This window comes from Triplophysa dalaica, chromosome 16 (genome assembly GCF_015846415.1).
Source record: "Triplophysa dalaica isolate WHDGS20190420 chromosome 16, ASM1584641v1, whole genome shotgun sequence".
Taxonomy (NCBI): Eukaryota; Metazoa; Chordata; class Actinopteri; order Cypriniformes; family Nemacheilidae; genus Triplophysa; species Triplophysa dalaica.
The window spans coordinates 2234981-2261082 of record NC_079557.1 but is presented as its reverse complement, the minus strand read 5'-3'; the positions used below and the strand labels follow the sequence as shown (position 1 = coordinate 2261082).

General features: G+C 40.1%; 2 protein-coding genes across 12 annotated transcripts; both read left to right on the top strand.

The window, feature by feature from the left end:
* Positions 1-169: 169 nt before the first annotated feature.
* On the top strand, positions 170-26102 carry LOC130437540 (protocadherin alpha-C2-like). 11 transcript variants are annotated; one of them, XM_056768873.1, is made up of 3 exons: positions 170-2700; positions 21965-22000; positions 23297-26102. In XM_056768873.1, the coding sequence occupies exons 1-2, from the start codon at positions 313-315 to the stop codon at positions 21974-21976; spliced, it is 2400 nt and encodes a 799-aa protein (XP_056624851.1). In that variant the 5' UTR covers positions 170-312; the 3' UTR covers positions 21977-22000; positions 23297-26102. The 11 variants fall into 11 exon arrangements, with proteins under 11 accessions (XP_056624851.1, XP_056624846.1, XP_056624842.1 ...); XM_056768868.1 differs by lacking the exon at positions 170-2700 and adding an exon at positions 6173-8667; XM_056768867.1 differs by lacking the exon at positions 170-2700 and adding an exon at positions 8691-11516 and having other exon boundaries at positions 23297-24814.
* LOC130437539 (protocadherin beta-6-like) lies at positions 3099-6240 on the top strand. The gene is made up of 2 exons (XM_056768862.1): positions 3099-5649; positions 6133-6240. The coding sequence occupies exons 1-2, from the start codon at positions 3244-3246 to the stop codon at positions 6223-6225; spliced, it is 2499 nt and encodes an 832-aa protein (XP_056624840.1). The 5' UTR covers positions 3099-3243; the 3' UTR covers positions 6226-6240.

The following is a 26102-nucleotide window of genomic DNA, read 5'->3' as shown; positions in this document are numbered from 1 at the left end:
TTTCACTTTGTATGTTCTTAACTTTTACTTTCATCTTTGTCGTACATGAAAGAAAGCTATGATCATGTTCTAGTTTGTAACCGCCTCAGCATGTCGCTGTTGGTCAGTAAATGGCACAGAGTCCATTTAAAGGCTCGTTTTATGCCACACTAGTGAGAGTTGCCCGAGAGCAGCATCATTTCTGCGGACGCGCTTTTAAAATATTATTAGATTCTTTTCAAAGGCAATCTGAACAGACGTTTTGTGGAACATATAATTAGAGGCAAATATATGTGACTGATTTAATTTGAGTGATTCTTTCTGTTCTTCAGGATGTCCACGATGAAGGTGGTTATTCGATGGATGCCCTATTTCTTTGTACTTTGGAACACGGTATGGTGTGTGACGCGCTATTCTATACCAGAGGAGATGGAGCGCGGGTCAATCGTTGCGAATCTGGCCGCTGATTTGGGACTGGATATTAGTGGACTAGCACAGCGAGAGGTAAAACTTGATATTTTCCATAGCACCAAATATCTTGACGTTAATAAAAAGACTGGCGAGCTAACTGTTGTTGAAAAGATCGACAGGGAATCGTTGTGTACTACAAAGACCACGACGTGCTTTCTAAAGTTAGACTTAATAATTGAAAGCCCACTGCGAATATTTAATATTGAATTGGGCATCACAGACATCAACGACAATGCTCCTCATTTTCGACGAGACAAAATTGAACTGGATGTCTCAGAGTCCGCATCAGCGGGGGAAAGATTCTCTTTACCCAACGCCTTTGACCCGGACGTTGGTGCTAATACCGTTAAGACCTATACACTAAGTGAAAGCGATCATTTCAATGTTGACATACATTCTGGAAGTGATGGAACGAAATATGTCGATTTGGTTCTAATGAAGGAACTAGACAGGGAGGAAAAAGCCGTTCATAATCTCATACTTACTGCCATTGATGGCGGAGTCCCTGCGCGCACTGGCACAGCTAGTATTATTGTGCGCGTTCAGGACACAAATGACAACGCCCCTCAATTCGAACAAGCAGTTTATTATCTAAACATAAGTGAGAATTCTCCTGCTGGAACTCTCGTTATTAAATTAAACGCCACGGATGCTGATGAGGGCTCGAACGCGGAACTTACATATTCATTTACGCTTTATACTTCCGAGAAAACGCAGGAGATGTTTTCTTTGAATCCAAACAGTGGCGAAATAGCAGCTAAGGGCCCCATTGATTATGAAGATATGAAAATATTTGAAATGTTTGTTGAGGCTAAAGACAACAGCCCCATTCCATTAGCAGGACAATGCAGAGTGACGGTGTATGTCAAGGATATGAATGATCACTATCCTGAAATAGCAATAAAATCACTTAGAAATGCCGTGGAGGAAAACATCCCAGTTGGCTCTGTTATTGCTCTGGTGGCTGTTAGTGACAGAGACACGGGGGATAACGGTAAAGTGAACCTAAAAATGAACATGCTGTTACCGTTTTTTTTAAACAAATCATCGGATTCTCTTTACGAATTATTAGTGTCCAAACCTTTAGATCGTGAAATGGTCCCAGAATACGAGATAACGTTGGTTGTGACTGATAGGGGCAATCCTCCATTATCTGATAATGAAACTATAACGGTTCATTTACTGGATGTCAATGATAACGTGCCACGGTTTCCACAAACGTTCTACACGATACCTGTCATGGAGAATAACGCACCTGGAGCTTTACTGATTTCTTTAACGGCTATAGACCCAGATCTCCATGAAAATCAATATCTAGTATATTTTATAATAGAGAAGGAAATATTGAACACCTCTATATCCATGCTGTTCTCTATTAATCCAGAGAACGGTAATCTTTACGCGCTAAAGACGTTTGATTATGAGATAGAGAAGGAGTTTCTTTTTCACATCGAGGCCCGAGACTCTGGTGTTCCTCCACTCAGCAGTAACGTGACTGTTCACATTATTATCATGGATCAGAATGACAACACGCCCGTTGTAGTGTCTCCATGGCGCGCGCACGGCTCTGTAGTTGAGGAAAAGATCCCGAGATCCACCGATAAAGGAACTCTGATAGCCAAAGTAATTGCGATAGACTCTGATTCAGTTCACAACTCACGAATTACGTACCAGTTTCTACAGAACACCGACGCAACATTATTCAGCTTGGATCAGTACAACGGAGAGATTCGGACCATGAGAATGTTCAGTTACAGAGACTCACGTCACCAGCGGCTGGTGGTGATCGCCAAAGACAACGGAGAGCCCGCGCTCTCTGCTACAGTGACCATCAAACTGTCCACGGTGGAGACCGCTCTTAAAACCTATGCTGACATGACTGAGGTGCCTTTAGAATATGACATCTTCACAGATTTAAACCTTTATCTGGTGATCGGACTGGGCTCGGTATCATTTCTGTTACTCATCACTATATTGGTCACCATCGTTCTCAAGTGTCAAAAACCAAAGCCCAGCAAAATGGCTCCTCCCAGCAGGAACAGTGTAATCAGTGAGAGGAACTCTACCATCGCGGATTCCACTCTGGTCTCCAACGATGCATACTGGTACAGTTTATTTCTAGCGGAGACGAGAAAAGGGAAGCTGGTGGTGAGACAGCCTGTGCCAAAGGGCTCGAGATACATTGTGTCCAGTATACCGAGAAGCACTGGACTCAGTGAGACCTGCGACTCTGCTGCATCTACTCTACAGGTAAGATTCATTTTTTTTCTTACTAAATATCTTAGTATTTTGTTGTTTTATTTTCCATCTTAAAAAACATAAAAATACTATAAAAATTTGCACAAATTAAGTGGTGTGATGTTATTTTTATGGCATATACGATTCTTGTTTTACTGCTTCAAGTATTTTCTTTCATTTCTGATTTTTTCAATGTATTTCACGTTTAAACACCCTCTCACTACAATGCGAATAAATATCCAACGTGGACCATTTTTATTTCATTAATTTGTATTGATGTTTTGCGCATCGATGTGCACTCCTCCTTTGAATGCGCAGAGAGTCGCTGTTCACCATTAAAACATATCTAACCATATAACAGTCAACACCATGACATGCATTGTGCAGACAACGCTGCAGACAACGTTTGCTCAAAGCTTCCACACGTCCTTTGTTTTGACGGTGAATGTTTTATTTATTTTTCCTAGTGACCTTATTGCACGGAGTCTATTTTCAATGCATTTTTACCATTAGAATTTAGTGATTTGAAAAAATATATAACGGTGAACACGAACTATGGAGTGTAATTTGATTGCACATAGCCGGATTCCAAGGTACGTTTGGTTTTTTCTTCTTCTCTTCGGATCCCTTAAAACCGTAAATACAGTAACTCACTACTCTATTCCTGAGGAGATGGAGGAAGGATCCGTGGTTGCAAATCTGGCAGCTGATCTCGGGCTGGATGTTAAAACGTTAAATACACGAAAGATGCGTTTGGATACGATTGCTTCCAAAAAATATCTTGATATTAACAAAGAATCCGGGGAGCTCTATGTTGTACAAAAAATAGACAGAGAACTTCTCTGCATTTCCAAATTAACCTGCTTTCTGAAGCTAGATGCAACGATAGAAAACCCAATACGAATGTTTAACATCGAAATAGAGATAACTGATATCAATGACAATGCGCCACATTTTAGAAGAGACACAATGCACTTGGATTTATCTGAATCTACTCCAGCCGGAGAGAGATTTTCTTTGAACAACGCTTTTGATCCAGATATCGGAAGCAATTCAATACATTCGTATTACTTGAGTGACAATTCTCACTTTAGTCTCGAAATACAAACTGGCAGGGATGGATCTAAATTTGCTGATTTAATTCTTATAAAAGCATTGGATCGCGAGGAGCAGACGGTTTATAATCTGATACTCACTGCTGTGGATGGAGGGGTCCCTGCGCGCTCTGGCACAGCTAGCATTATTTTGCGCGTGCTGGACACGAATGACAACGCCCCTCAATTCGATAAAGACAGTTACACTATACATCTAGCAGAAAACGCGCCTATTGGAAGTCTTGTGGTAAAAGTAAATGCAACAGATACGGACGAGGGTTCAAATTCCGATATTATTTACTCATACAGTCTCTATACTTCAGAGAAATCACAGCAGAGTTTCAGTCTAAATCTTGACAATGGAGAAATCAGAGTGAAAGAAATTATAAATTATGAGGATTTCAGGATTTATGACATAGAAATCATAGCAACAGATAAAGCAGTCAATAGTCTTTCTGGAAAGTGTAAAGTAAAGATTTTAGTCACTGATATGAATGACAATCATCCAGAAATTTCTATAAAGTCATTGTCTAGTCCAGTGAAAGAGGATATACCTGTAAATACAGTTATTGCAGTTGTTAGTGTGAGTGATAAAGATTCGGGAGAAAATGGACAGGTAGAGATTACTATATCTGATCATTTACCTTTTGCGCTTAAAGAATCATCTGATAGTTATTATGAGTTAATAGTTTCAGAGCCGTTAGACCGGGAAAAAATGCCAGAATATGACATCACTATTACTGTGACTGACAGGGGCAACCCACCGTTATCTGATAATGAAACTATAACTTTAGAGCTCCTGGATGTGAACGACAATGTTCCTCAGTTTCCTCAGACGTTCTACACCATACCTGTTATGGAGAATAACGCACCTGGAGCTTTACTGAGCTCTTTAACTGCTATAGACCCAGATCTCCATGAAAACCAGTATCTAGTATATTTTATAATAGAGAAGGAAATAGTAAACACCTCGATGTCCATGCTCTTCTCCATTAATCCAGAGAACGGTAATCTTTACGCGTTAAAGACGTTTGATTATGAGATAGAGAAGGAGTTTCTTTTTCACATCGAGGCCCGAGACTCTGGCGTCCCTCCACTCAGCAGTAACGTGACTGTTCACATTATTATCATGGATCAGAACGACAACACTCCTGTTATAGTGTCTCCATGGCGCGCGCACGGCTCTGTGGTTGAGGAAAAGATCCCGAGATCCACCGATAAAGGAACTCTGATAGCCAAAGTCATTGCGATAGACTCTGATTCAGTGCACAACTCACGGATTACGTACCAGTTTCTCCAGAACACGGACGCAACATTATTCAGTTTGGATCAGTACAACGGAGAGATTCGGACCATGAGAATGTTCAGTTACAGAGACTCGCGTCACCAGCGGCTGGTGGTGATCGCCAAAGACAACGGAGAGCCCGCGCTCTCTGCTACAGTCACCATCAAACTCTCCACGGTGGAGACCGCTCTTAAAACCTACGCTGACATGACTGAGGTGCCTTTGGAATATGACATCTTCTCAGATTTAAACCTTTATCTGGTGATCGGACTGGGCTCCGTATCATTTCTGTTACTCATCACTATATTGGTCACCATCGTTCTCAAGTGTCAGAAACCAAATCCAAGCAAAGCGGCTCCTCCCAGCAGGAACAGTGTCATCAGTGAGAGGAACTCTACTATCGCGGATTCCACTCTGGTGTCCAACGATGCATACTGGTACAGTTTATTTCTAGCGGAGACGAGGAAAGGAAAGTTAGTGGTGAGACAGCCTGTGCCAAAGGGCTCGAGATACATCGTCTCCAGTATACCGAGGAGCACTGGACTGACTGAGACCAGCGACTCTGCTGCATCGACTCTACAGGTAATAAAGTCCTTTTCGGAATTTTGATTCTTGTGCGCTGAAATGTTACGTTGTGTAAATAAAAAGGGTTTGTAGTTTCTAGTTTGACAAATAACATTCATCTCATGTTTCGTTTTATTGGATCTTTGGCTGCGTGCAATCAAAAATAATAAAAACTTCAACGAGAAAACGAAATTGAATTAATTACAAGAATAAATATAGAGAATTACAATAAACAATGCGTGGTTGTTTTCAAACCAGAGTTAGGTCAAAAATGGACGAATCCAACAGTTTGGTTGCGAATTAACCTATGGATTCCAACCCAAAATTCAAAGTTGTTTCAATAGATTGTTTAATCAAATGTTAACTTTTTTTGTTAATTTGCCCCAGTTTAAAAAGAAACCCAGCCTTTTCAGAATATGTTACCTTTTATGCTATGCATCTTCGCACTTAACTCACCGAGTGTCGCTGTTCTCTAACAAAATGCTTTTTTTGTCATATCAGTGCCGCCATGATAGAGTTTCATGGGGAGATATTGCACAAAGACGCGCGCACCAGAAGCTTGTCGGGTCCCTGTTTGTTACTTTGTGTGTTTAAGGATTACGGGTCGGGTACATCTATCTTAAAAATTACAGAATGGAGAAGAACAGACAGTCACAGACATGGAGGTATGTATGGATGCTAATTTTCTCGATTGTTTTGGACACAGCGTACGCTGTTTCTCATTATTCCATACCGGAAGAAATGGAGGAAGGATCTATTGTTGCAAATTTAGCATCCGATTTGGGACTGGACTTGAAAACACTCAGCAGACGAAAAATGCGTCTTGATATTCGATCTAACAAAAAATATCTCGACGTCAACAAAGAGACGGGGGAGCTCTTTATATTAGAAAAGATAGACAGAGAATATTTATGTACGACCAAAACAGGAACGTCCTGTTTTATCAAATTGGAAATTACACTCGAGAATCCCGTGCGCATATTTAACATAGAAATTGAAATTGTGGATATAAATGACAATTCCCCACAGTTTTGGAGGGATACCATCCATCTGGATATTTCAGAATCTACAGCGGCTGGAGAAAGATTTTCACTCAGTAATGCTGTAGACCCTGATATTGGCTCAAATTCTATTAAAACATACCACTTAGGAGAGAGTGAACATTTTGACATTGAAATACAGACAGGGAGGGATGGCTCAAAATTTGCTGATTTAATTTTAAAAAAGGCTTTAGACAGAGAAGAACAAGTCTTTCATAATCTGATACTCACTGCTGTGGATGGAGGGGTCCCTGCGCGCTCTGGTACAGCTAGCATTATTGTGCGCGTACTGGACACGAATGACAACGCCCCTAAATTTGATAAAGACAGTTACACCATAAATCAAACAGAAAACGCGCCTATTGGAAGTCTTGTGGTAAAACTAAATGCAACAGATACAGATGATGGCTCCAATTCCGAAATTATGTATTCATACAGTCTCTATACCTCAGAGAAAACACAGCAGACATTCAGTCTGAACCGTGAAAATGGGGAAATCAGAGTGAAAGAAATTATAAATTATGAGGATTTCAGGATTTATGACATGGAAATTATAGCAACAGATAAAGCAGTCAATACTCTCTCTGGAAAGTGTAAAGTAAAGATTTTAGTCACTGATATGAATGACAATCATCCTGAAATTTCTATAAAGTCATTGTCTAGTCCAGTGAAAGAGGATATACCTGTAAATACAGTTATTGCAGTTGTTAGTGTGAGTGATAAAGATTCAGGAGAAAATGGACATGTAGATATTAATATATCTGATCATTTACCTTTTGCGCTTAAAGAATCATCTGATAATTATCATGAGTTAATAGTTTTAGAGCCTTTAGACCGTGAAAAAATGACAGAATATGACATCACTATTACTGTGACTGACAGAGGCAACCCACCGTTATCTGATAATGAAACTATAACTTTAGAGCTGCTGGACGTGAACGACAATGTTCCTCAGTTTCCTCAGACGTTCTACACGATACCTGTTATGGAGAATAACGCACCTGGAGCTTTACTGAGCTCTTTAACGGCTATAGACCCAGATCTCCATGAAAACCAGTATCTAGTATATTTTATAATAGAGAAGGAAATAGTAAACACCTCCATGTCCATGCTGTTCTCTATTAATCCAGAGAACGGCAATCTTTACGCGTTAAAGACGTTTGATTATGAGATAGAGAAGGAGTTTCTTTTTCACATCGAGGCCCGAGACTCTGGTGTTCCTCCACTCAGCAGTAACGTGACTGTTCACATTATTATTATGGATCAGAACGACAACACGCCCGTTATAGTGTCTCCATGGCGCGCGCACGGCTCTGTAGTTGAGGAAAAGATCCCGAGATCCACCGATAAAGGAACTCTGATAGCCAAAGTCATTGCGATAGACTCTGATTCAGTTCACAACTCACGAATTGCGTATCAGTTTCTCCAGAACACCGACGCTACATTATTCAGCTTGGATCAGTACAACGGAGAGATTCGGACCATGAGAATGTTCAGTTACAGAGACTCGCGTCACCAGCGGCTGGTGGTGATCGCCAAAGACAACGGAGAGCCCGCGCTCTCTGCGACAGTCACCATCAAACTGTCCACGGTGGAGACCGCTCTTAAAACCTATGCTGACATGACTGAGGTGCCTTTGGAATATGACATCTTCTCAGATTTAAACCTATATCTGGTGATCGGACTGGGCTCCGTGTCATTTCTGTTACTCATCACTATATTGGTCACCATCGTTCTCAAGTGTCAGAAACCAAATCCCAGCAAAGCGGCTCCTCCCAGCAGGAACAGTGTCATCAGTGAGAGGAACTCTACCATCGCGGATTCCACTCTGGTGTCCAACGATGCATACTGGTACAGTTTATTTCTAGCGGAGACGAGGAAAGGAAAGCTAGTCGTGAGACAGCCTGTGCCAAAGGGCTCGAGATACATTGTGTCCAGTATACCGAGAAGCACTGGACTCAGTGAGACCAGCGACTCTGCTGCATCGACTCTACAGGTAAGATCACATTCTAAAAACATTCAGTTCAATATTTAGAGTTTTGTGTAGCATATTATTTGCGTCATGGCATACAGTTTTCGTTTCCAGCTAATATATTTTTATATTTACTCTATACGACTCTTTACATGTTTGCATTGTCAGTATTGGTCCACCATATTCAAATGTAAGTGGTACAATGTTTTTGAGGCACCTCAATCTCTGTGCACGAAGTGTCGCTGTAGTCCCACAAATTGTCTCTCAGCAGTGCAGCGTCTACGTCACTATATCAGTTGGTCATTGTGAGATGAAGCCTCGTTTTGTGTGCCTCTGTTTTTCTTCTTGTCCTTTCTACCTTTATTCATCACTATCAGCTCGTTTTCGTCTTATTTTGGAGTCCAGTTGAACGCTTTGAAACTGCGTAAACTACATAGTTTTCATCATATTGCCTCGATCACACAATGGAGTCCAATTTGAAACCTCGGTCATGGAGAAGGTATGTCTGGCTCTTTCTTCTGTTCTCTGCGGTTTTTCAATCGACACTGGCTGTTACTCATTATTCTATTCCAGAGGAGATGGAAGTGGGATCTGTCGTGGCAAATTTGGGCACAGATTTAGGGCTCGACGTACAGACTTTTATTCAGCGAAATGCCCGATTAGATGTTATTGCTAACAAAAAATATCTCGCCATAAATAAGGACAGGGGTGATCTTTATATACTAGAAAAGATTGACCGTGAACATCTTTGTCCTTTAAAAACAAGCACAACATGCTTTTTAAAACTTGAAGTTATTTTGGACAACCCAGTGCGTATATTTTATATAGAGCTAGAGATCACGGACATTAATGATAATAATCCTCAGTTTAGACGAGACACAGTCAATTTAGATATCACCGAGTCCACATCCGTTGGTGAACGATTTTCTGTCAGCAATGCAGTTGATTCTGATGTTGGCTCTAACTCAGTTAAGACGTATTATCTTAGCAAAAACGAGCACTTTGATATTGAAATTCAGTCTGGTAGGGACGGTTCCAAATTTGCTGACTTAATTTTAAAAAGCGCCCTGGATCGTGAAAAACAAGCAGTTCACAATCTCGTACTGACAGCAGTGGATGGCGGGGTCCCACAGCGTTCCGGTACAGCCAGTATCATTGTGCGCGTTCTGGATGCAAACGACAACGCCCCTAAATTTGACCAAGAGAGCTACACCATTCATTTAAGGGAAAACTCTCCAATAGGAAGTCTGGTCGTTAAATTAAATGCAACGGATTTAGATGAGGGATCTAATGCTGGCCTTGTTTATTCCTATAGTCTGTACACGTCAGAGAAGACACAGAAAGCATTTAGCTTAGATTTCAACAATGGCGAAATAAGAGTAAAAGAGACTGTAAATTACGAGGATTTTAGAATTTACGACATGGAAGTAATAGCAACAGATAAAGGCAACAATCCCCTATCTAATCAATGTAAATTGTCTATTGTTATCACGGACATAAATGACAATCATCCTGAAATTTCTATAAAGTCATTGTCCAGTCCAGTGAAAGAGGATATACCTGTAAATACAGTTATTGCAGTTGTTAGTGTGAGTGATAAAGATTCAGGAGAAAATGGACATGTAGATATTAATATATCTGATAATTTACCTTTTGCGCTCAAAGAGTCATCTGATAATTATTATGAGTTAATAGTTTCAGAGCCGTTAGACCGTGAAAAAATGCCAGAATATGACATCACTATTACTGTGACTGACAGAGGCAACCCACCGTTATCTGATAATGAAACTATAACTTTAGAGCTGCTGGACGTGAACGACAATGTTCCTCAGTTTCCACAGACGTTCTACACTATACCTGTTATGGAGAATAACGCACCTGGAACTTTACTGAGTTCTTTAACTGCTCTAGACCCAGATCTCCATGAAAATCAATATCTGGTTTATTTTATAATAGAGAAAGAAATAGTAAACACCTCCATGTCGATGCTGTTCTCTATTAACCCAGAGAACGGTAATCTTTACGCGCTAAAGACGTTTGATTATGAGATAGAGAAGGAGTTTCTTTTTCACATCGAGGCCCGAGACTCTGGTGTCCCTCCACTCAGCAGTAACGTGACTGTTCACATTATTATTATGGATCAAAACGACAACACGCCCGTTATAGTGTCTCCATGGCGCGCGCACGGCTCGGTGGTTGAGGAAAAGATCCCGAGATCCACCGATAAAGGAACTCTGATAGCCAAAGTCATTGCGATAGACTCTGATTCAGTTCACAACTCACGAATTACGTACCAGTTTCTCCAGAACACCGACGCAACATTATTCAGTTTGGACCAGTACAACGGAGAGATTCGGACCATGAGAATGTTCAGCTACAGAGACTCGCGTCACCAGCGGCTGGTGGTGATCGCCAAAGACAACGGAGAGCCCGCGCTCTCTGCGACAGTCACCATCAAACTCTCCACGGTGGAGACCGCCCTTAAAACCTACGCTGACATGACTGAGGTGCCTTTGGAATATGACATATTCTCAGATTTAAACCTTTATCTGGTGATCGGACTGGGCTCCGTGTCATTTCTGTTACTCATCACTATATTGGTCACCATCGTTCTCAAGTGTCAGAAACCAAATCCAAGCAAAGCGGCTCCTCCCAGCAGGAACAGTGTTATCAGTGAGAGGAACTCTACCATCGCGGATTCCACTCTGGTGTCCAACGATGCCTACTGGTACAGTTTATTTCTCGCGGAGACGAGGAAAGGAAAGCTGGTGGTGAGACAGCCTGTGCCAAAGGGATCTAGATACTTCGTTTCCAGTATACCGAGGAGCACCGGACTAAGTGAGACCAGCGATTCTGCTGCATCTACTCTACAGGTAATACAATTGATGTCACATTTTTTTACTTAAATAACTTCTAAATCACAATTTCAATTCATGGTCTTTGGGTATATCTTGTGCCTCAAAGTGTTATATCGTATAAAGAACAAGGATTTAAAGATCAACAAATACCTTTCTAACTTTCTATTTTTTTCGACCCAAAGAAGACGTTTTTCGTTTTCCTCTTTTTTTTCAATTATGATGGTTATAATATTTTTGGCTGCGCGTAATTAACAATGACAAGACGTTTACAAAAACCAGCATACGTAATTATTTAAAAGAATAAAAATAGAAAATTAAGTAAGCTATTTCATATGATCTTACGTATGTTCACACTAAACTCACTGAGTGTCGCTGTTCTCTTACAAAATGCTTTTGGTCATATTTAGTGACGCCATGACAGACTTTCATGGGAAGATATCGCACAAAGACGCGCGCTCGAGCAGGAGCTTTGTCGTGTCGTTTATTCCTTTTGCTGTCTTTAGGATTTCCAGTGATACTGCTATAAACTTTACAGGATGGACAAAAACGGACAGTCTCAGACATGGAGGTATGTATGGATACTTATTTTGTTCGTTTATTTGGATTCAGTGTGCGCTGTTACACATTATTCCATCCCAGAAGAAATGGAGGAGGGGACCGTTGTTGCTAATTTAGCGTCAGATTTGGGACTGGACGTGAAAACTCTGAGCAGACGAAAAATGCGTCTCGACATTAGAGCTAACAAAAAATATCTCGATGTCAACAAAGAAACTGGAGAGCTCTTCATATTAGAAAAGATGGATAGAGAATATCTCTGCACAACTAAAACAACATGTTTTATTAAACTGGAAATGACACTTGAAAATCCTGTGCGTTTGTTTAACATCGAAATCGAAATCGTTGATATCAATGACAATTCTCCACATTTTTGGAGGGACACGTTCAATTTGGATATTTCAGAATCAACAGTGGTCGGAGAGAGATTTTCAATCAGTAATGCGGTAGACCCTGATATTGGCTCGAATTCTATTAAAACCTATCACTTAAGTGAAAGTGAACATTTTGACATTGAAATACAGACAGGGAGGGATGGCTCAAAATTTGCTGATTTGATTCTAAAAAAGGCTTTAGACAGAGAAGAACAAGCCTTACATAATCTGATACTCACTGCTGTGGATGGAGGGGTCCCTGCGCGCTCTGGTACAGCTAGCATTATTGTGCGCGTACTGGACACGAATGACAACGCCCCTCAATTCGATACAGACAGTTATACTATAAATCTAACTGAAAATGCCCCTATAGGAAGTCTTGTGGTAAAACTAAACGCAACCGATAAAGACGATGGCTCCAATTCCGAAATTATTTATTCATACAGTCTCTATACCTCAGAGAAAACACAGCAGACATTCAGTCTGAACCGTGAAAATGGAGAAATCAGAGTTAAAGAACTGATAAATTATGAGGATTTCAGGATTTATGACATGGAAATTATAGCAACAGATAAAGCAGTCAATACTCTCTCTGGAAAGTGTAAAGTAAAGATTTTAGTCACTGATATGAATGACAATCATCCTGAAATTTCTATAAAGTCATTGTCTAGTCCAGTGAAAGAGGATATACCTGTAAATACAGTCATTGCAGTTGTTAGTGTGAGTGATAAAGATTCAGGAGAAAATGGACAGGTGGATATTCATATTTCAGATAATTTACCTTTTGCGCTTAAAGAATCATCTGATAATTATCATGAGTTAATAGTTTCAGAGCCTTTAGACCGTGAAAAAATGCCAGAATATGACATCACTATTACTGTGACTGACAGGGGCAACCCACCGTTATCTGATAATGAAACTATAACTTTAGAGCTGCTGGACGTGAACGACAATGTTCCTCAGTTTCCTCAGACGTTCTTCACGATACCTGTTATGGAGAATAACGCACCTGGAGCTTTACTGAGCTCTTTAACTGCTATAGACCCAGATCTCCATGAAAATCAATATCTGGTTTATTTTATAATAGAGAAGGAAGTAGTGAACACCTCCATGTCCATGCTCTTCTCCATTAATCCAGAGAACGGTAATCTTTACGCGCTAAAGACGTTTGATTATGAGATAGAGAAGGAGTTTCTTTTTCATATCGAGGCCCGAGACTCTGGTGTCCCTCCACTCAGCAGTAACGTGACTGTTCACATTATAATTATGGATCAGAACGACAACACTCCTGTTATAGTGTCTCCATGGCGCGCGCACGGCTCGGTTGTGGAGGAAAAGATTCCGAGATCCACCGATAAAGGAACTCTGATATCCAAAGTCATTGCGATAGACTCTGATTCAGTGCACAACTCACGAATTTCGTACCAGTTTCTCCAGAACACCGACGCAACATTATTCATCTTGGATCAGTACAACGGAGAGATTCGGACCACGAGAATGTTCAGTTACAGAGACTCGCGTCACCAGCGGCTGGTGGTGATCGCCAAAGACAACGGAGAGCCCGCGCTCTCTGCGACAGTCACCATCAAACTGTCCACGGTGGAGACCGCTCTTAAAACCTACGCTGACATGACTGAGGTGCCTTTAGAATATGACATCTTCTCGGATTTAAACCTTTATCTAGTGATCGGTCTGGGTTCGGTATCATTTCTGTTACTCATCACCATATTGGTCACCATCGTTCTCAAGTGTCAGAAACCAAAGCCCAGCAAAGCGGCTCCTCCCAGCCGGAACAGTGTTATCAGTGAGAGGAACTCAACCATCGCGGATTCCACTCTCGTGTCCAACGATGCCTACTGGTACAGTTTATTTCTAGCAGAGACGAGGAAAGGAAAGTTGGTGGTGAGACAGCCTGTGCCAAAGGGCTCGAGATACATTGTGTCCAGTATACCGAGAAGCACCGGACTGACCGAGACCAGCGACTCTGCTGCATCGACTCTACAGGTAAGACATGTAGCACAATGACGAAAAACTAAGTACATTACTTATATATTGTTCCTTTGGGGAAATAAAACGCGTTTTACATGGAATGTCGAACCTACAGTAATAAAACCAACTTTCTTGGGTTAACTTAGAAATATACTCAGTCAGGTAACGTGACAGTTTAATGATTCTCTCGTTTTTCGTATAACAATGTTTACATATTACTGTTGTGTGCTTTGCTTTACTTGCCTCACTTTTTAAGAGGGTACCGTGCAATAACTTTTATACCGTTTATATTTAAAAACCATTATATGCAAATATTTGGTGTTCTTCTGATTTGTGTGGTCGTTTTTTAAATACTGCTATTTTTCCGAAATAATTATTTCAGTACAGTGCTTTTACATTCACACTCATTGTTTCTGCACTCCTTGGTCTTGTGCGCAAAGAGTCGCTGTTCACTAACAAAATACGCTTTCACGTATCCCCCAAACGTTCATTGTAGCTATTGCAGTTTCACGACAACATTGCAGTCTCTCTTACAGACAGGACTGTCCTCCCTCTAACTGTCCATTTCTAGTCTTCATTATTAGGTACTAATGTACGATTTCTGCGTTTAAAAATATTTGGGATCTTGTGAGTGCACGTGAGAGGTATTCAAAACTATGGAGCAAAAATATCTGCTTTGGATAAGGTACGTCTTTGTTTTTGCTGTGGCTTTGTTTCATACAGTATTTGCTGTTACGCACTATACTATTCCCGAGGAAATGGACGTAGGATCCGTGGTTGCAAATTTGGTATCTGATTTGGGACTGGATTTGAAAAGTCTTGGTAAACGTACAATGCGACTGGATGTCGTGGCTAATAAAAAATATCTTGAGGTTAACAAAGACACGGGCGAGCTGTACATTTTGGAAAGGATCGATAGAGAGAGTCTATGCACATCAAAATCAGTCACAACATGCGTGCTTAAAGTGGATGCAACCTTAGAGAATCCTATTCGAATGTTCAATATTGAACTTGAAATAACCGACATAAATGATAACGCGCCACGTTTTCGACGAGATACAATGCATCTAGACATATCCGAAGTAACTGCAGTAGGAGAGAGGTTTTCTCTTACTAACGCTGTAGATCCTGACACCGGTTCAAACTCTGTGAAGACTTATTATCTAAGTGAAAGCGAACATTTTAACATTGAGATTCAGACAGGACGAGATGGTTCTAAGTTTGCTGATTTGATACTTAAAAAGGCTTTAGACAGAGAAGAACACACATTACATAACCTTTTACTCACTGCTGTTGACGGAGGAGTCCCTGCGCGCTCTGGCACAGCTAGCATTATTGTGCGCGTACTGGACACGAATGACAACGCCCCTCAATTCGATCAAGACAGTTATACTATACATTTAAGAGAAAACGGGCCTTTAGGAAGTCTTGTGGTCAAATTTAACGCAACCGATAAAGACGAGGGCTCGAATTCCGAAATTATTTACTCGTATAGTCTCTATACCTCAGAGAAAACACAGCAGACATTCAGACTGAATCCTCACAATGGAGAAATCGTAGTGAAAGAAATTATAAATTATGAAGATTTTAGGATTTATGACATGGAAATAATTGCAACAGATAAAGGAGTCAATAGTCTCTCTGGAAAGTGTAAAGTAAAGATTTTAGTCACAGATATGAATGACAATCGTCCTGAAATTTCCATAAAGTCATTGTCTAGTCCAGTGAAAGAGGATATACCTGTAAATACAGTTATTGCAGTTGTTAGTGTGAGTGATAAAGATTCAGGAGAAAATGGACAGGTAGAGATTAATATATCTGATCATTTGCCTTTTGCGCTTAAAGAATCATCTGATAATTATTATGAGTTAATAGTTTCAGAGCCGTTAGATCGTGAAAAAATGCCAGAATATGACATCACTATTACTGTGACTGACAGGGGCAACCCACCGTTATCTGATAATGAAACTATAACTGTAGAGCTGCTGGACGTGAACGACAATGTTCCTCAGTTTCCTCAGACGTTCTACACGATACCTGTTATGGAGAATAACGCACCTGGAGCTTTACTGAGCTCTTTATCTGCTATTGACCCAGATCTTCATGAAAATCAATATCTGGTTTATTTTATAATAGAGAAGGAAATAGTAAACACCTCGATGTCCATGCTGTTCTCCATTAACCCAGAGAATGGTAATCTTTACGCGCTAAAGACGTTTGATTATGAGATAGAGAAGGAGTTTCTTTTTCATATCGAGGCCCGAGACTCTGGTGTCCCTCCACTCAGCAGTAACGTGACTGTTCACATTATTATTATGGATCAGAACGACAACACGCCCGTTGTAGTGTCTCCATGGCGCGCGCACGGCTCTGTAGTTGAGGAAAAGATCCCGAGATCCACCGATAAAGGAACTCTGATAGCCAAAGTCATTGCGATAGACTCTGATTCAGTTCACAACTCAAGAATAACGTACCAGTTTCTCCAAAACACCGATGCTACATTATTCAGCTTGGATCAGTACAACGGAGAGATTCGGACCATGAGAATGTTCAGCTACAGAGACTCGCGTCACCAGCGGCTGGTGGTGATCGCCAAAGACAACGGAGAGCCCGCGCTCTCTGCTACAGTGACCATCAAACTGTCCACGGTGGAGACTGCCCTTAAAACCTACGCTGACATGACTGAGGTGCCATTGGAATATGACATATTTTCAGACTTAAACTTGTATCTAGTGATCGGACTGGGCTCCGTTTCATTTCTGTTACTCATCACCATATTGGTCACCATCGTTCTCAAGTGTCAGAAACCAAAGCCCAGCAAAGCGGCTCCTCCCAGCAGGAACAGTGTTATCAGTGAGAGAAACTCTACAATCGCGGATTCCACTCTGGTGTCCAACGATGCCTACTGGTACAGTTTATTTCTCGCGGAGACGAGGAAAGGAAAGCTGGTGGTGAGACAGCCTGTGCCAAAGGGCTCGAGATACATCGTCTCCAGTATACCGAGGAGCACTGGACTGTCTGAAACCAGTGACTCTGCTGCTTCTACTCTACAGGTAACTTAAATAAATATATATAAGTTTGCACTACATTCACATTTATATTTTTATTAATTTTAAATAGACTACATGATTTTATGTTTTTCTCAGTATTATTTTTCCAGATGAGGCATTCCGAAATTGAGGGTAAGAATTTGTTCCACTTTATGAAAATGTATCTGTCCTTTTAGTCAGATCTTCACAAAATGCTCAATGTGTCGCTGTGCACCAACAAAACGGGTCTCTCCTTCATATTTTTTTTTTCTATTCTCATGTCAGTAGGCGCTTACGATCGGTCTTACACTGCGTGCGCGATCGCAAATGCTGCAGTTTTCTTTTACCATTAAATTTCGATCTAATACATATGTTAGACGAAGCTAAAACTTTGTAAACCTTGTGATAATCGTAATCGTTTTGCTTGGTGATCTTATCACTATTGTTTTTTGGACGTGTGACGAACAAACGGTTCACAACAGTAATGGAGGCGCAGCCCAGTATGAAGTACATTGCGACGTTTGTTCTGGTTTCGGCAGTCGTTTATACAGCGTCTTCTGTCACCCATTATTCTATTCCGGAGGAAATGGAGGTCGGATCTGTGGTAGCTAATCTAGCTGCCGATTTAGGAATCGATGTGCAAACGCTGGGAATGCGCAAACTCAGGTTAGACATCCTTGCGAATAAGAAATATCTGGATGTGAATAAAGACACTGGCGAGTTGTTTATTTTGGAGAGGATTGACAGAGAATATGTCTGCACATCAAAATCGGTTTGCTACTTAAAATTGGAAGTCATACTGGAGAACCCGGTTCGTATATTCAACATTGAATTGGAAATAATGGATATTAATGACAATGCACCGTATTTTCGTAGGGATACGATACATTTGGACGTTTCTGAATCTACATCTGTTGGTGAGAGGTTTTCTCTGAGTAATGCTGTCGATCCGGATATTGGTTCAAATTCAATTAAAGGTTACTACTTGAGTGAGAGCGCAAATTTTGATATTGAAGTACAGACAGGGAGAGATGGGTCTAAATTTGCTGATTTAATACTGAAAAAATCACTAGATCGCGAAGAACAAGCTTTACATAATCTGATACTCACAGCTATAGATGGAGGGGTCCCTGCGCGCTCTGGCACAGCTAGTATTATTGTGCGCGTACTGGACACGAATGACAACACCCCTCAATTCGATACAGACAGTTATACTATAAATCTAACTGAAAACGCACCTATTGGAAGTCTTGTGGTCAAATTAAATGCATCAGACAGAGATGAAGGCTCAAATGCAGATATAGTTTACTCATACAGTCTCTATACTTCAGAGAAAACACAGCAGACATTTAGATTGAATCCTGATAATGGAGAAATCAGAGTGAAAGAAATGATAAATTATGAGGATTTCAGGATTTATGACATGGAAATTATAGCAACAGATAAAGCAGTCAATAGTCTTTCTGGAAAGTGTAAAGTAAAGATTTTAGTCACTGATATGAATGACAATCATCCTGAAATTTCTATAAAGTCATTGTCTAGTCCAGTGAAAGAGGATATACCTGTAAACACAGTTATTGCAGTTGTTAGTGTGAGTGATAAAGATTCAGGAGAAAATGGGCAGGTATGTATTCATATTTCTGATCATTTACCTTTTGCGCTTAAAGAATCATCTGATAGTTATTATGAGTTAATAGTTTCAGAGCCGTTAGATCGTGAAAAAATGCCAGAATATGACATCACTATTACTGTGACTGACAGGGGCAACCCACCGTTATCTGATAATGAAACTATAACTTTAGAGCTGCTGGACGTGAACGACAATGTTCCTCAGTTTCCTCAGACGTTCTACACTATACCTGTTATGGAGAATAACGCACCTGGAGCTTTACTGAGCTCTTTAACGGCTATAGACCCAGATCTTCATGAAAATCAATATCTAGTATATTTTATAATAGAGAAGGAAATAGTGAACACCTCGATGTCCATGCTGTTCTCTATTAATCCAGAGAACGGTAATCTTTACGCGTTAAAGACGTTTGATTATGAGATAGAGAAGGAGTTTCTTTTCCACATCGAGGCCCGAGACTCTGGTGTCCCTCCACTCAACAGTAACGTGACTGTTCACATTATAATTATGGATCAGAACGATAACACTCCTGTTATAGTGTCTCCATGGCGCGCGCACGGCTCTGTAGTTGAGGAAAAGATCCCGAGATCCACCGATAAAGGAACTCTGATAGCCAAAGTAATTGCGATAGACTCTGATTCAGTTCACAACTCACGAATTACGTATCAGTTTCTCCAGAACACCGACACAACATTATTCAGCTTGGATCAGTACAACGGAGAGATTCGGACCATGAGAATGTTCAGTTACAGAGACTCGCGTCACCAGCGGCTGGTGGTGATCGCTAAAGACAACGGAGAGCCCGCGCTCTCTGCTACAGTGACCATCAAACTGTCCACGGTGGAGACCGCTCTTAAAACCTACGCTGACATGACTGAGGTGCCTTTGGAATATGATATCTTCTCAGATTTAAACCTATATCTGGTGATCGGACTGGGCTCTGTGTCATTTCTGTTACTTATCACTATATTGGTCACCATCGTTCTCAAGTGTCAGAAACCAAAGCCCAGCAAAGCGGCTCCTCCCAGCAGGAACAGTGTTATCAGTGAGAGGAACTCTACCATCGCGGATTCCACTCTCGTGTCCAACGATGCATACTGGTACAGTTTATTTCTAGCGGAGACAAGGAAAGGAAAGTTAGTGGTGAGACAGCCTGTGCCAAAGGGCTCGAGATACATCGTGTCCAGTATACCGAGGAGCACCGGACTTACAGAGACCAGCGACTCTGCTGCATCTACTCTACAGGTAGGCTCAGGATCGATCAGGTTGTCCAGGTAAAGTTGGCTTTCGAAGAACTCAAACCAGAGTTTTTAGTTTTGAACTTGCCGATGAAATGGTTCTTGTTCATGAAATCTTCTCTTCAGATTGTGGCCTTTGGGTGCACATTCATAGCTATATATTTCCAACTTCCAAGCTTTGTATTGGCTTGTCGTATTCAATTCTGTACTTTGCTTCAGTAGTTATGGGTCACTGTTATAGTATGTTTGGATATTTGTTATTTTCTGCTCTTTGGATTTTCTGAAACCACTGATTTTTGTGTTTTCAGCTGAACTTTCCTATACAGTCAGAATTTTGTTCCGAACACTTATTTTTATGATTCCACAGTGCACTCTGTTTTACATTGTTGATCTATTCTCAGTTTTCATCTGCATGGAGCAGCTGCCACAGTGAGAGATCTGAAGTGTGTGTGTGTGTTGGTGTGTGTGTGGAGTGTAGATCTGTGCAGGGAGGTAACACGTCGCCCCTCTCTCTTTCTCTTTCTTGCTTTAGGTCGACCTGCTTCACTGATTTTCTTTTTCACCTAGTTCTGATGCTCACAAGGATTTTAATATTATGAGCTCATGCTAAATCTATTTTTGTAATAATGCTACGGTTGTCCCTGAAATATAAATATATTATTTTGATATAAATACATTTATGAATACAAGGAAGCAATTTAGAATCTTTCCAAAATTCATTGTAACACATAAACTACTCCGAACGTCATATTAAGTTTTGCATTAGACAATGGAACATCAAATAAGTTATATTTTTCTTAAGTTTTAAATGCGAAAACAAATGTTCGGGAGTTTATTTTGATGTTTTGTTCTCCGCATTCAAGCATTTGTGTGGCTAAAGTGTCCAGATTCACTGTCGGGTTCAGCCTTTAGATCCATATCAATGTATTATTGAGTTTGACATCACTTCACAGGCATATGGAATTTAGAAGAATTAGTCTTTGAGTTTTAAAAATGTATTTACTCAAATTATTCCGAGGATGACGATTTACTAGCCAGATATGGTATTTTTCATATTTGAAACTATTATTCTATTGAGTTATATATCTGTTTTTTGTAACAAGTTTTGTTTGTTTAATGATAAGTGGCGGTTCATGACATCTTGCTAATGGTCAGAGTGTCGCACCAAGGACAGGTAAGTTGTTGACAGATGTACAGAAGAGGGACACATCTACTCTCTAAATAAGTTTCTATGTTCAGTCTTGTTATTTGTTTCTCTATCCTTTTTAGGTTTATTTCTTATTTTTCTGCTTCCCAGGCAGACACATAATGTAGTATTTGTATGAGTAGATGTGTGATGAATATGCATTTGTCATGTTTTGACATTATTATTTTGTTTCGCAGGTGCCTGGTGTCAGTGATATTTCAGACATAATGCTAGAGGAAAATATCATGAAACATATTTTCTCATATTATTTGTGACGGGATTATTCAATGTTGATCTTCATTCACCCATCACGGCGGGAGACATTAAAAAATGACACTTTGTTGACAGTATAGTGCGAAATCCTCATTTCAGTGAAATGTCATGGTTCAGTTTGTGATAGATGATTATGTCATAACCTAAACATTAAACTGTATGTCTTCTGTTTTTGTTTCCATTCTAAAGTACTCAAAATGAACGAGGTCCCTTCTCACGCTGGAGGTATGCAGATCTGACTTCACCATTCTCTCGATTTCTGGAGCGCCTGATCCAAGCGCCCTTTCACCTTTACTGAAATATGTGTGATTCTGTGTTTCTCTGTGTGGTTGGTGTTTTTTTGTCAGTGGAGTTTGACTGTTATAGGAGGAGCCAAGGACCCAATTTATACAACTGAATCCAAATCTATTTTATTCCTAAAGGCTTTTAAAACCCCTTAGGCATACAATTGCATACGATTCAGCAACATGGCAGTACAGGCCGAATTAAAGTTTGCAGTTTCAGTTAGACTCAGATCTCTCAAACAAATGTTTCTTTCCACTTTAATTGCTTATGGTCTGCAGCCTCACAAACCTTCATAGACACCTGTGACCAGCAGAAACAAGACACTAACAATGTCTGTGGTTTGATTGACAGCCGCTGGTGGTTTGAATGTTGCTCATATCAATCTGACCAGATGAATAAATTAATTAATTCTCAAAATGTTCTCATCATTTACTGCCTTCATGTTGTTTAAAAACTGTTTGACCTTCTTAAGTCTGTGAAACACATAAAGTTTATTTTTCTTTGCATAGAGTTAAAGTGAATCCTAACCCTTCACAATCTTTTGCATTTGCCTATTTCCTGTGCAGGTTAGTTTTAAGGTTTATGATGGGGAGAACATTTTCAATGCAAAAGATTTGGGGTTTGTTCCTGGGAACATATAATCGACAGCATTTATTGAAATTCATTTCCATTATTTAAATGAGAAACTTTTGGACATTTTGACATCAAAAAGTCTGGTTTAGAACAACTTCAGGGCCAGTAAATGTGTGTCTTATTTCAACAAACAATTGAAACGATTTTAGCAAATATGGCTCAACTGCATGATGTGGGTTCTGATGATGGATGTGTACTGAATATTTATCTCTCTTCCTCGGCCTGTTTGTTGGACAGTCTGTCAACTTGTTGGAACTTGTGTGTTTGAATGGTTGGTAAATTGACTGGTGGGTTTCCAGTTCACGTTCTGCTCAATACCCCTCTCACAAATGATTTGAAGAGATGGGAACAAAATACAACAGCCACCCACTCTTTGCCCTTTCAACACTCCATCAACCCCTCCCAATATCTGAGCATGGTTCTCATTGATAAACCCACCCTCCGCCACCTGTCAATCAAACCAAGGTCCCCCCTTCTGTCTTGCTTGAAGCCTTTTATCTGAGTGACAGGTTGCATGAGACGTGTTCAGATTCAGACTGGTCACAAAGAGAAGAATGTCATAAGTCCTGCCTCTTATTTTCCTGTTTTCTTTCTCGTTGACAGGCATCCACAACCACCAGTAGCAGTTCGACCTGAGGACCCGTATCAGCCTTCCCGTCTGCCCACCTGCACCATCCAACCGAGATGAAAATGACCCTCGATGACTTGCATCTTCTTCCCAGTGTTTGGAGAGTTTGGCAGTATTGCCCTCGCTTTCAATTCCTTTGCCCAAGAAGCTCATGGCTGGAGGAATAACACTTTTTTGCCTGTGGATACAAAGAAACCATCGTACCTGATCGACCAGAATTGGACTTGGATGGGGCCTGTAAGCATACACACACATGGGTAAAATAGGAGACATCAATAATTACTACTAACCCAAACCCTAAAGGTGGACGTTTTTGCTTTTACAACACACATATATATCCCACAAATACAAACAGAACAGTTCCTTACTTAATCAAAGAATCTGTAAAATCAGAATGCTTGTGTTCGCATGATACTGCTCAACTTCAGATTATTCTTAAATTTATTGACACTTAGAGAGAATTGGAGTTCAGTGAAATGAACATTAAGTGAAATTACCCAAGCACAAAGCGGACAATGACAGTTTCAAGTGAGTTTGGACTTGAAAAGCATTTTTCCCTGTATAAAGCAGTTCTTATGTGTGTTAGCTTGGATCAAGTATTATTCAGTATATACTTAATAGGTCACAGCAATCAGCTTGTGGTGCTGTTTAAATGCTCTGCTCTTGTCTGTAGTGTTGTAATAACGTCTGTGGTGCTACTTGTGTCAGTATTTCTTTTGAATTTAAAGAATGATGCCCTTACACGGAGAACTGTTATGAGCTCTTCTGTTATGATTTGCCTCCATCATCACATTTTGACCCACTGCTTCCATTGTTTTGTCAGCTGACATTTAGGAATTCAGCTTGATGATGTCATAGTGTCATGAGTGGCCATTTTTTCATACTCTTCTGCCTGAACGTATTTAATTTTTGTACATTCATGAGGGTGCTTCTCATCATTGACATTTGTAAAAAAAAAAAGCACTCTTTTGAATGATGATAACATAAAGGACGAAAATTGCTGTTCAGTTTAACAAACAGCCAAAGTTATTTTTCAGCCTTCACTAAATACTAAAGAAGCCAAACGTGTTCAAGCCTGAACCTGTCAAGGTGTGTTTGCAAATTCTATTCTCGAAATGACTTTATCTTGGTTCACTATTTGAAAAGGCCTGAAGTTTAATTCACATGTCCTGTAGTGAATCCATCTGAAAGCTTTTACTTTCCAGGCAGATTTAATTCTGATGCGTGTAATGTGGTTTTGTTGAAGGTTTATGGTGCTGGGTGATTTTGCTTTTAAAGCGGGACGATTTCAATAGTTTTCATCTGATATTAGGGAATGTGATAGTTAAATTAAAAAAAGGTATAGTATATACAAAAATGTTCAAAAAGTACATTGCATTTAGCAGTGAAACTGTTTTTTATTTTCTTAGTCTGGTGTTAACCATTGTACTGATTTGATCTGCTGCTTCAAATACGTTTTTTTTACAGTGGTGCAATAAATGGATATAAATGTTTTCTTTTGTCATGAACATTATGATATTGTTATTTTACTACCTTTCTAAAATGTCATTTTTGGAAAATAATAATCATCATCATCACTGCTTTCTGAGGGTTTGACGACTTTCTCAGGCAGCACAGATCAGCAAATCGTAAGGTCGACTTCTCATGGAGTCAATGCAGAGACTGGCCTGTTTGTTTCCCATGATAGACAATTCTTTAACTAGATGACAATTGTTGGTTTACTTAAATTAGATGTCTTTATATTTACAGTTGTTGAATATAACGTGTGACCTAAGAATATAACAGCTGTAAGAGCATTGGCTAATGTTGTCGGTTCCACAGTGTTGTGAAACACCAGTCAGGGAGAGAGAGAGAGGGAGAGAGAGATGGATTGCTGCTGGAGTGTTTTTTTTTTTTTACTGCATGTGAGAGAGCATGAGGGAGGGCCAACTGCTCACTGTTAAAAGTAGGTCACTGTCACTGCTAGGATTCATTTACCCAAAACCCTCATTTTCTAATATCAAAATGGACTAAATATAGTGATATGGTCTACAGCCGTTACAGTTTGCTCTATGAACTGTCACATGCTTTAATTCCCTTCTGTCCAATGAAGTGGATTTCATAATTTTAATTAGTTGTGAGTTCTGAGAAGGCGCTTTCCTCTTTTCCATTATTACAATGCACATAATCCCTAAATTAATAAATTGTACTCTCTTAAGCAGATAAATTGCTTTTCCACCGCTGAATACATCTGATATGCCTGTGTGAAACTTGCCAAACTCTCTGTGCTCATCATTACCTGCTGATATTTGTGCTGCATTGTTAACAATGGAATAAACCTCAAGTGTGCGATTTCTCATTCTCCATGTGATGAGATGTGATATGTTTTTGGTACATGTGAGCAACAATCAGTCTGTAGATTGAGCACAGTGGAGTAAACACTAAAACAATTGTTTGTTCAGTATATTCTTGCTTTTTATGGATATAGAAGGACCATATCTGAGACAAATACACTTACTTTGCATGATTTTCAGCTGTGTCTGTGGGTGAGCGTGATTCTGTCTGGGTGGGTGAGGGTAATGATGAGGTCATCTCTGCATATGATGTGAACCATCTCTGCATATGATCTGCATATGATGTGAACCAAATACAATCAGATTCATGTTATGGTTATTCAGTGTCGTTTCTTATGATCCTTTTCACTTAAACAACATTCAACCACATTAACCAGAGAGTAATTCATGCACATGTCATCTGTACAATCTGGAAAATAATAAAGCATTAAATATTGTACTGACTGGA

What these genes read in the sequence shown, in the direction of transcription:
- LOC130437539 (XM_056768862.1), top strand. Translation starts at nt 3,244, where the DNA reads ATGGAGTGTAATTTGATTGCACATAGCCGGATTCCAAGGTACGTTTGG. An exon ending in CTGCTGCATCGACTCTACAG is followed by an intron (nt 5,650 to 6,132) that starts GTAATAAAGTCC and finishes TTGTCATATCAG; the next exon opens with TGCCGCCATGATAGAGTTTC.
- LOC130437540 (XM_056768863.1), top strand. Translation starts at nt 9,108, where the DNA reads ATGGAGTCCAATTTGAAACCTCGGTCATGGAGAAGGTATGTCTGGCTC. An exon ending in CTGCTGCATCTACTCTACAG is followed by an intron (nt 11,517 to 23,296) that starts GTAATACAATTG and finishes TCTCGTTGACAG; the next exon opens with GCATCCACAACCACCAGTAG.